The following is a 12,103-nucleotide window of genomic DNA, read 5'->3' as shown; positions in this document are numbered from 1 at the left end:
GACAAACATCGCCTGAACTGGGTCTCAATCCCAGCAGTATTGGAAGATGAATGAAACAAAATTTAAACCTCTTTCCTTACCACATCACAACAGCCCATAAATTGACTGGTGGTGATAAAGCAGCACGAGTCGCTATGTGTGAGATGCTGCAGCAGAAGATGGAGGCAAACCCAAACTGGATTTGTGATGTGTGGTTTAGTGATGAGGCACACTTTCACGTCAATGGTGTTGTCAATTCACACAACAACATTTTCTGGGGAAGTCAACGCCCAGATGAGGTTGAAGAGAAGTCACTTAAGGGTCGGAAAGTCACTGCTTTTGTGGCTGTCGGCTACAGAGGTGTGTTTGGCCCGTATTGGTTTGAAGACAAAAACAGAAGAACGGTTACCATCAATCAAGAATGATACCTGCCGATTGTCAACGCATTTTACGAAGACTTGAAGCAATCGATGAGCACTGCAGGCCTCCAACGACACTGCTTCATGCAAGACGGTGCTACCCCACATACAGCCAACGAAGCAATACAATTGCCTTTCTGCGTCAAAAATTCTGACAACGAGTTCTCAGTTTACCTTTGGAAAATGAATGGTCTCCACATAGCCACGACCTCAATCCACTGGATTTTTTTTCCTCTGGGGAGCGTGTAAGGATAACTTGTACAAGGAACACCGCACATCTGAACCTGATCTGAAGGCAGCAGTTGAGGCGTGTGTGCAGACAGTAACCATTCACACTTGCAGAAACGTCATTGAAAACTTCGCAATTCGTGTGAATGTATGTTGTGTGCGTGGGAGTGCTCACATTGAACACCTCAACTTTAAGCGCATTAACGCATCATGGGTTTTATTTCTCCATGATTTGATTTTCATTTTCCAAGTTAATTTTTTGTTTTATTACTCAATGTTTTGGTTAATAAAATTTTGAAGTGGTTTATCATTTATTGACACACCCTTACACAGGGTGTTGCAGAGCCGACTGACACATTTCAGACCGCTCTCCTGTCCGAGGGGTGGGGTGGGAATTTTTTGGGTTGTGGGACCATTTTTCTAAGACAATGCACTGCAAATGGTGGAGGCCACCTTGCTGATGTTATCTCCCATAAATAATATAATTGCAAGCTTCGAACATAAACCTCGTGTGTTTCAATTATCACATATCTAAATGTCAGTGGGCTTTGCACCACTAACATATATATATATATATATATATATATATATATATATATATATATATATATATATATATATATATATATATATATATATATATATATATATATGTTTTGACCAAACATAATTTACTAATTAGAAAATGAAATACCATGAAGAAACTCAGGAACATACTGTAATGTATTTTCATGGCTATGGATCCCATAGGGTAAGGCTTTATCGACTTATCTCTATCGGTAAAGATGATGTTTTGTTATTTTCCATCATGCATTTAACCATATTTCTATCTTCTCACATAGTCACTCTCTGACAGTTAGACAGCAATGCCATTTCACATGGTATGTCATTGGGAATTATAACAAGAACAGTTTAATGCACCAATTCATGCCTTGACATGTGCTGCACCTGAAGGCGAGAGAGGCCTGCAAGACCACGAGGCTCCAATGTCTGGATCAGGTTCCCAGAAAGGTCGAGCCTACGCAGGTAAACAAGGTGCCTCAGAGCGGTGTATGGTACATTTACCAGCCCGCATCCAGTTACAGCCAGTTCAGTCAAGTTGAGCCCATATAGACTGTCTGGCCCCAGGGACTCCAGTTCTGGCCACGTGGCTAACTCCAACCGCTGTAGGGCGGTTAGGCGGGAAAAGGAATTTGGCAGAACGATGGTGGTCGGAAAGTTGCGTAGACGTAGAGACAGCAACTGGGGGACAGTGGCCAGTGCTTCACTTGGTACACTCGTGAGGTTACACCTCTCAAGCACCAACTCCTGTGTGGAGGAGTGAAGGGATACATGTTAAAGACACATTGTTTTTTTGGGTTTTTTTACACTACAATTAAATCTTGCTCCAGAATAATGAACACATAATGTTTGAGAAATAAATACACTTCTTATAGCTAAATAATGAAGTGTAAGCTTTTCCCCAATAGCAACAGGAAGTGAAACTAGATAATTGCATTTTTGTTGTTGTTGTTGTTGAATTGATTTTCTTTTGTTATCTTTAGTTTTCTCTGATTTGGGGCAATCGGATCACAAACAGAGACATGCAATGGCCTTGCCTCTGGAAAAAAAAACACAAGCACTGATCCTTGGAGCATGATGTCTGGCCTTGCTACAAGAGCATCAGTTCGGACCGTGGAGATTTAACGAAGAGCTTGATGGGTTTTGGTAAAGGAATCCCAATGATTTTTGTTAATAATTCAGCAATGAGTGTTTCACTAACTGAGAAGTAATTGTTTCTTTCTATCTCTTGTTTTGTTTTCCTTTGTCTTATCAAACAAGTACACTATATTACTTAAAGTATTGGGACAGCACATCCTAGGTTGAAATAAACCAACCCAATCTGCGTGTACATGTTTCCCACACTGTAAAAGCAGCAGGTGCATGTGTAAAGGTGTGAATTACTCTTCAATGGGGGAATGGTTACAGCCAGTTCAGTCAAATTGAGCCCATATAGATTGTCTGGCCTGAGGGACTCCAGTTCTGGCCATGTGGCTAGCTCCAACCGCTGCAGGACGGTCAGGCAGGAAAAGGAATTTTACTGTCCATCCAGCCAGTGTTTGTCTCCGAACGTGTCCAAATCAGAGGTTTGCAACTATTCCTCACAATAAGCTTTTCCAATTCAACTGTACAAATACAATATCCTTCGAAAATGGAAGACAATGAGTCATGCCAAATGTTGAAAATAGACCCAACAGGCCAAGAATATTGTCAGAGTGAGCCAGAAGAAGATGCAAACATAGAATCAAGCAATATGAGGTCCTTTATCAACCAAAATGTTGTACAAGTACCGGTACATTCAAAGTACATCGCCCCCATGCCAATTAAATAAAAATCAATCATCCAGCATGCGACATCACCAGGGCACCTTCAGCACCCAGCGATGCCGCCTTGCAACATATGGAGTCGGAATTGGGAGGGAGCGGTGTACAATAATTGTTTGATTAATTGCATAATTAAAACAGTTAAACAATAATCGTAAAATAATTAATTTCTTAATCAATTGGCTCATAACAAACCTAAACCACCACTATTTCATCTGATTCTGTAACTTTTTGAAAATTAAGTAATTAATTGAAAAAGTAAATAATTAATTGATTAATCAATAAATCAAAAATATCCTTTATAGCCAAATCACTTGTTCACTGTCATGTTCAAATATCAGCTGCCGAGCGCAACAAGTGCTTGAGATATTGCCAGGATGAGAAATAAAATAAATAAGTAATTAATAAATTGATAATAATTACGTAATTAATCAATTAATTGTTTAATAAAAAAATACTCTTTTCAGCAAAGCACATTTTCACTTTTGTCCCCAAATTTCAGCTTCCTAGCTCAAAAGGGGCCTGAGATATTGCCAGGATGAGAAACAAAATAAATAAGTAATTAATAAATCGATAATAATTAATAAATTAGTTGATTAATCAAAAAATAAAAATGCTCTTTTTGCCAAAACATATCTTCACTTTTGTCCCCAAATTTCAGCTTCCAAGCTCAAAGGATGGCTGAGATATCGCCTTGACAATCAAACAGGAAAACAAGAAGACGTCGTGCAGAGCACGATTCTTGCAAAATCAATAAAACAAATTTAACCTCAAAATAATTGGTGGTTGAAGTCAATGACCAAATATGCAACTCCTCTTCAAATTTCAAGTGAATCAGATGGAAATTGACAATTTTAGAATTTCGGCCTCGGTGGACTTCAAAAATAATTGGCTCGTTGAATTCAGTGACCTGAAATAGAAATCCTCTTCAAATTTCAGGTCAATCGGATGAAAATTGAGGATTTTAGAAATCTCATCTAAGTTGTTGACCTTTGGCCTATGTTGACCTTTTGACCTCAAAATCAATCGGCTTCTTCCTTATCACAAACTGCACCATGTGGTGACGTTTGGTGATGATCAATTTAAAATTGTGACCTGTAGGTGATAAACAGACAGACAGACAGACAGAATAACAAAACCGATAAACTAATGTACTTGAAAAATCTTCGATTTTGCAATTAACAAAGAAACGGAGTGAAAACTGAGTACTTCCTTCCTTCGGTGCCAAGCAATGGCGTCTTGCATCGCCGGGATATGGAATTGTGAAGGAGTGGTGTACAAGAAACTGTTTGATGGGATATGAACAGTCCTTGTTGCCAAAGGAGAATGAACACTCAATGAGGAATTGAATAAACAGTTGCTGTTAATAACCATTCTTCTTATCCAAATATAGTCTGCTGATATAATTGATTTTTTTTTTCTCTTCAGCTATGCTCTGTAGAACAAGATTGGGCCTGTAATTTGGAATCAGCATTGGTTTGCCATTAGATAATGAAAGTGAAGAGTATTTTGTGGTATTTGGGAGTAAGTATCATTTTAAAGCTTTACCTTGCCATTTTGAATAACTGTTATTAGATATTACATATACACTACACTACAAGTATGGCCAAAAGTATGTGGACACCCCTTCTAATTAGCAGATTCGGCTATTTTAGCCACACCCATTGCTGACAGGTGTATAAAGTCAAGCACACAGCCATGCAATCTCCATAGATGAACATTGTCAGTAGAATGGACCGTACTGAAGAGCTCAGTAACTTTTAACGTGACACCTTCATAGGATGCTATCTTTTCAACAAGTCAGTTAATCAAATTTCTGCCCTGATAGAGCTGCCTCGATCAACTGTAAGTGCTGTTATAGTGAAGTGGAAACGTCTAGGAGCAAAAACAGCTCAACCGTGAAGTGGTAGGCCACATAAGCTCACAGAATGGGATCGCCGAGTGCTGAAGCATGTAGCATGGAAAAATCGTCTGTAGTCGGTTGCAACACTCACTACCGAGTTACAAACTGTCTCCGGAAGCAACGTAGGCACAAACACTGTTTGTGGACAGCTTCATGAAATGGGTTTCCATGGCCGAGCAGTCGCACACAAACCTAAGATCACCATGTGCAATGCCAAGCATCGGCTGGAGTGGTATAAAGCTCACCACCATTGGACTCTGGAGCAGTGGAAACATTCTCTGGAGTGATGAATCACACTTCACCATCTGGCAGTCCGCCGGGTGAATCTGGGTTTGGCGGATGTCAGGAGAACGCTACCTGCCTGAATGTATAGTGCCAACTGTAAAGTTTGGTGGAGGAGGAATAATGGTCTGGGGCTGTTTTTCATGGTTGGGGCTAGGCCCCTTAGTTCCAGTGAAGGGAAATCAACACGACAGCATACAATGACATTTGAGACAATTCTGTACTTCCAACTTTCTGGCAACAGTTTGAGGAAGGCCTTTCTTGTTTCAGCATGACAATACCCCTGTGCACAAAGCAAGGTCCACACAGAAATGGTTTGTCGAGATCAGTGTGGAAGAACTTGACTGGCCTGAAGAGAGTCCTGACCTCAACCCCATCGAACACCTTTGGGATGAATTGGAACGCCGACTGCAAGCCAAACCTAATCGTCCAACATCGGTGTCCGACCTCACAAATGCTCTTGTGGCTGAATGGAAGCAAATCGCTGCAGAAATGTTTCAACATCTTGTGGAAAGCCTTCCCAGAAGAGTGGAGGCTGTAATAACAGCAAAGGGGGGGGGGGGGGTGTGACCAAATTCATATTAATGCCCATGATTTTGGAATGATATGTTGGATGAGCAGGTGTCCACTTACTTTTGGCCATTTCGTGCATGTACATATATATTGATATATGTATATCTATAAATGTACATATATATCTATAAATGTACATATATATCTATAAATGTACATATATATATATATATATATATATATATATATATATATATATATATATATATATATATATATATATCCCGATAGATATATATATATATATATATATATATATATATATATATATATATATATATATATATATGCATATATATATATATATATATATATATATATATATATATATATATATATATATATATATATATATATATATATCCCGATAGATATATATATATGCATATAAATTTATATATATGCATATATATATATATATATATGCATATATATGTGTATATATATATATATACATATATATATGCATATATATGTGTGTATATATATATATATATATATATATATATATATATATATATATATACATATATATATACATATATATATATATATATATATATATATGCATATATATGTGTGTATATATATATATATATATATATATATATATATATATATGCATATATATGTGTATATATATATATATGCATATATATGTGTGTATATATATATATATATATATATATATATATATATATATATATATATATATATATATATATATATATATATATTGTTACAGCTGTGGAAATTTGCAGACCACCATAAAGGACCTGAGATCAGTTATGACGATAAGTAATTGTGTAGTTAGATTTCCCCACCGTTGTTTAGAGGGAATTTCCGTGTTCACAGGGCTGTGATCCTTTGAGTTAGCCGTTTTTCTTTTCTCTATCATTATTTTGGACCAGTCATCTCCCAACAACCAAATCGTCACCACCAACATCATTCCCAAACAACTACAACTCAAACACCACCACCTTCGCCATTTTACCTCCACAGCTCCACCCCGCAAACATCGCTTCACCGCCATTCTCAAACGACGCCCGCCAGCAACCAAGTTGCCACCACCAACACCCTTCCCAAACAACTACAACTCAAACACTGCCACCTTTGCCTCTTTACCTCCACAGCTCCACCCTGCAAACATCGCTTCACCGCCATTCTCAAACGACGCCCGCCAGCAACCAAATCGCCACCACCAACACCCTTCCCAAACCACCACAGCAAACTCCCACCACCTTCGCCTTTCTACCAAACGTCGTGCCATGGGTTGTGAAATGGATCCTTTCGAAGGAGAAATCGGATCAAGAATGAATCATGCCCACTTTTCTTCCATCCAATGGCTGAGCATCAGGTGGTGTTGCCCCGCCTCCGAACCCTCTGTGATCCACAAATTTGCATATGCGCTCCTCCCCCGGCCTACATAAGCATGAGCACAACGCAGCTCGTGGCAGAGTGTGGCAGTAGCAGTGTGTGTCGGCAGAGCAGTGAGCGGCAGTCAAGTTGGGTCTGGAGAGTGGCAGTCCGGAGTCGATGGAGTACCGGACAGAGCTCAAAGAGGCAGACGACGGCAGTGTCGGTGCGGCAGTGTCGGTGGGGCAGAGTCGGGAGATGGAGCTCGAAGCGGACAGGAAAGGCAAACGGGGGCCGATCGACGGAGAGAGCTCACCGGCCACGCCAGGGGCACAAAGCCAGGCGCCGCTACGCTGACATCGCGGCTTGCCCGCCATCGTGCCACGAGGGCACGGGAAAGACCCTTCAGTCTCGTGGACCTGGCCGCTCATCCAGGTTCCACACACATTTGGTCCACGAACCTGTCTGCCACCCTTGCCTTTGAAGGTGGCTTTTTCCTTTGCTTTTGTGTAAATGCATGTGGTGGCGCCGTCTTATAAGTAGAATTGTCTAAGTGTGCGTGTGAAATAAAGACTTTATACAGTTGTAACTCTTCCTGTTTTTTCTCTTTTTTTTTCTCTTCAGCTATGCTCTGTAGAACATATGTATATATATATATATATATATATATATATATATGTATATATATATATATATATATGTATATATATATATATATATATATATGTATATATATATATATATGTATATATATATATATATATATATGTATATATATGTATATATATATATATGTATATATATATATATGTATATATATATATATGTATATATATATATATATATGTATATATATATATGTATATATATATATATGTATATGTATATATATATATATATATATATATATATATATATATATATATATATATATATATATATATATATATATATATATATATGTAAACCGGGCGTAGTGGCGTGCACCTGTAATCCGGCTACTCGGAGGCTTGGGTTGGAGAATCGCTTGAGGACGGGAACTCTGCACTGGGCCGCGCTATGAGAGGGTGTAGGGCAGCCCAGAATCATGGCAAAACCCAATTCTTATCCCTGTGTCGTAAGAGGCGACCAGGGTTGCGTCAGGAAGGGCATCCGGCGTAAAACCTATGCCAAATCGGTATGCGGATCATAACGGATGATCCGCTGTAGTGACCCCTAACAGGAGCAGCCGAAAGATGAACAACAACATATATTTATATATATATATATATATATATATATATATATATATATATATATATATATATATATATATATATCGATATCTATATATATATATATATATATATATATATATATATATATATATATATACATATACAGTATATATATATATATATATATATATATATGTATATATATATATATATATGTATATATATATATATATATATATATATATATATATATATATACATATATATATATATGGGATGTCCCAAAAAAATATACAACTTTTAAATGCTTCGTTTGATCCTAAAAATGCAGTAATTTTGTCACTGATGCTTCATTTCTTGTTGCAGAGACCCTGAAGTTTATTTTGATACCAAGCAAGCACCAGAAAAATGCCAAGACTGACCGTACAACAACGGACGAAAATTGAACTTTGGCACCAGACGAAAAGTGTCATACAGGTGCAACGTCTTTACTCGAGACATTTCGGTATCCACTTGCACCATGCACCAAACTTTCAGACAATAAAGTGCACCATCGCAAAGTTTACCAATGTGGGAGCCATCTGTGACCTTCACAAGGGTCACAGTGGTAGGAAGAGGACAGGTTGTAGTGAAGAAAATGTGGAAATGGTGAGACAGGCGGTCGTTCCGAGTCCAAAATAATCGATTCGATGACTTTCTGCCAAGACAAACATTCATAAGAGCACCGTTCAGAGGATCCTTCGCCAAGATATTCATGCCTTTCCAGACAAAATTCAAATGGAAATGGTGCTTACTGATCAACAGAAATGCAAACCACTTGACTTTGCAAATTGGTTCTCAGGAAAGTTGGAGGAAGATGCAGACTTCCTCAAAAAACTTCACATGTCGGACGAATGCCATGCTCACTTGTCTGGGGAGGTAAACAAGCAAAACTTTCGGTACTGGGAAACTGAAAATCCTGGTAATGTATCAACTGAACCGGTGCCTCGATCTGTTCTCAAAGTCACCATGTGGGTGGCGGTTGGTTGGTATGGGATAATTGGTCCATACTTTCTTGAAGATGACCAGGGACGCACTTGCACGGTAAACCAGAGAAACTATCATGAAATGATTCAGGAATTCTATCTGCCTGAGCTACGTACTCAGGCCCGTGGGAGAAACAACCTGATCCAGATGAGAACCCAGTGGTTCCAGCAGGATGGGGGCACCGCCCCATACAGCCAGGGAAACAAGGCGTTTTCTCAACCAACATTTTGAGGGCCGCTTTATCTCCCTCTACGAAGACGTTGAGCGGCCACCGTATTCCCCTGACCTTACTCCTCCAGACTTCATCTTGTGGGGGTATCTCAACGACAGAATCTATGGAAACCCTCGGCCTCAGACTCTTGATCAGCTGAAGGAAAACATCCACCGAGAAATCCAGAACATTCCTCAGGAAACGTTTTCCAAAGTGATGGAGAACATGGCAACGCGTTTGCAGCAGTGATCGGACAACGTGGAGCCTACGTCGAACATGTGGTCTAAAGGAAAACGATTCTATACCAAAATTTAAATTTTGGTGGCAATTTTGACATTGGTACAATAAACTTCAACCTTTCAGCTTTCTATCCAGCCATATATCTTTTAAAAAAATATATGTCATGACCATCCACTTTGCAGATGAAAAGTTTTTTGTTTTTTTTGGGACACCCTGTATATATATATATATATATATATATATATATATATATATATATATATATATATATATATATATATATATATACATATACATATACTACATGTAACGGGCAAGGATGAGGAAAATCACGGACAGACAGGCCAAAATATGTACATATATATATATATATATATATATATACTGTATACTGTATATGTATATATATATGTACATATTTTGGCCTGTCTGTCTGTCTTTGCTTGTACTTTATGCAAGCACGAACCATTTGACCTCGAACTACCAATAAAGGAGTGCATAGCGCACGGGATCAGCAACAACACTGCATGTGGGTGTACCTGAAATGTACCTAGAATATGAACAAATGTTCACTTTGGCACAATTCCAGATTTGGGTGAATTTTCCCCGAAAATCGGTCCCGTCATTTTCTGCCACAGCAGGTCCCGTCATGTGCGTAATGGTTGTTACAGGTTGTTAATGTGGCAATGTTTTTTTGCAGTTTTCGAAAATCCCAACAACTTTCCCATGCCACCAAAGAAACGGGCAAGTTTGGGCAGATCTACATCAGCAGCCAGAAGAGAAAAAAAACAAACCCGGAAGCAGGAAAGCTCACAAGAAAGACAATCACGTCTTGAAGCTGTTCGTGAACGACATGCAACAGCCAGAGCAACATCTCCTCAGAAAAAAAAAAACAACCTACAATCAATCAAATTCAGCCTTTTGTCTTGAACTTATTTTTAAATATTATTTAATTTAAACCTCAGCAAGTAACAAATAAAAAGAGCTCGGTCTCGGCGTGAGTCCGTCTGTCCTTCCTTCCATTCGTCTGTCCAGCAGGTCAGTTATGGGAGCATGTGCCAGAGTAGCTGCGTCCACAAGAGTAACTGCGTCGCTGCGTCCACTTTCCGCCGGTACTCCAGGGGCCTCCGTCTGGCCATCCCCCAGGCAGATGCCTGGCCCATCCCCATCTCCTTGAGATGATGGTCAACCTGCTGCAACCACGAGGGATGTGGTCAGCCCATTGGCATCCTCCAATCACAAGACTCCCTCGCTGAGAGAATCTGATGAGTAGGATCAGTGTCAGGAAAATGAGCCACATGTCCATACAGCCACAGCTGATGCTCACAGACTATGCAGGTAACAAATCTCATTTGAGTCTCTCCCAGAAACTGCTCGTTGGGCACAAAGTCCGACCAGCGACAGCAAGGATTCGCTGAAGAGACCTGGTACCAGAGGAATTTTGTCTCCATCTCAGATCCCTGGTCAGAGTCTAAGTATCACATGCATAGAGCAAGACTGGAAGCACCAAGGACCTGAAGACTCGTATTTTCATCCTCCCACACAGGTACCGGCAGCGCCACACCCCATTATATCCAGTGAATCCATGACTCCCCAGGCCCGAACCAGACGTCTGTTGACCTCTGGCTCACAGCCAACAGAGACATGAATATCACTGCCAAGGTAAGTGAATCTCTCCACGACCTTAACATCCTCACCACAAACAGGTACAGACAGGACAGCAGTATCCAAGATGTCATTGAAAGCCTGGATCTTAGTTTTGACCCAGGAAACCCGTAATCCCTGTGGCTCAGACTCCTCATTCAGCACCTCGAGGGCCCCCAAAAGGATATCTAAAGTCTCTGCAAAGATGACTGCATCATCTGCGAAATTAAGGTCAGAGATCTTGACATTCCCAAACGATGCACCGCAGCTTGATCTCTGCGACTTCCCATAATCTAGTCCATACAAGTGCTGAAAAGTGTGGGGGCCAGTCGACACCACTGACCAACTCCAGTAACAACTGGAAATAAGTCAGAGATGGTACCACCACACTTCACAGCACCCTCAGTACCAGAGTAGAGTTCAGACATCAGATCGATCAGTTTTGGTGGCACCCCACGAAGACCAAGAATCCTCCAGAGGGCATCCCGATTCACTGATTCAAACACATTACAAAGATCAACATAGGCTGCAAGCAGCTCCTGCCGAAACTCTCGTCTGTGTTCGGTGAGGACCCGAAGAGCAAGGATACGTCAGGTCAATCTTTGACCTCTTTGGTGTAAAGCCTAAATGCTCTGGATGTTGGTGCTCAAGCAGATGGTGGC

The 12,103-nt window shown here is 39.8% G+C and overlaps 1 protein-coding gene and 1 long non-coding RNA gene across 3 annotated transcripts in view; one reads left to right on the top strand and one right to left on the bottom strand.

The window, feature by feature from the left end:
* Positions 1-12,103, bottom strand: part of LOC147021268 (leucine-rich repeat and immunoglobulin-like domain-containing nogo receptor-interacting protein 1) — a 41,699-nt gene that overhangs the window by 25,086 nt on the left and 4,510 nt on the right. Inside the window, exon 2 of the mRNA XM_085891091.1 lies at positions 1,575-1,934. Coding sequence (XP_085747217.1) covers positions 1,575-1,934 — 360 coding nt within the window. The remainder of the gene's footprint in view (positions 1-1,574; positions 1,935-12,103) is intronic.
* LOC147021269 (uncharacterized) overlaps positions 1-12,103 on the top strand; it is a 40,142-nt gene that overhangs the window by 25,900 nt on the left and 2,139 nt on the right. Inside the window, exon 3 of one of the 2 annotated variants that reach the window (XR_015060735.1) lies at positions 2,171-2,787. The exons of the other annotated variant lie outside the window; for it this stretch is intronic. This is a non-coding gene — a long non-coding RNA (uncharacterized LOC147021269). Of the gene's footprint in view, positions 1-2,170; positions 2,788-12,103 lie in introns of those variants that run through there. 2 annotated transcript variants of the gene reach the window in all.

The sequence above is a fragment of the Eptatretus burgeri genome, chromosome 8 (genome assembly GCF_056783735.1).
Source record: "Eptatretus burgeri isolate ZD-2024b chromosome 8, Ebu_testis_v1, whole genome shotgun sequence".
Taxonomy (NCBI): domain Eukaryota; kingdom Metazoa; phylum Chordata; class Myxini; order Myxiniformes; family Myxinidae; genus Eptatretus; species Eptatretus burgeri.
The sequence above is the reverse complement of the archived record's forward strand: the minus strand, read 5'-3'. Positions and strand labels throughout refer to the sequence as shown.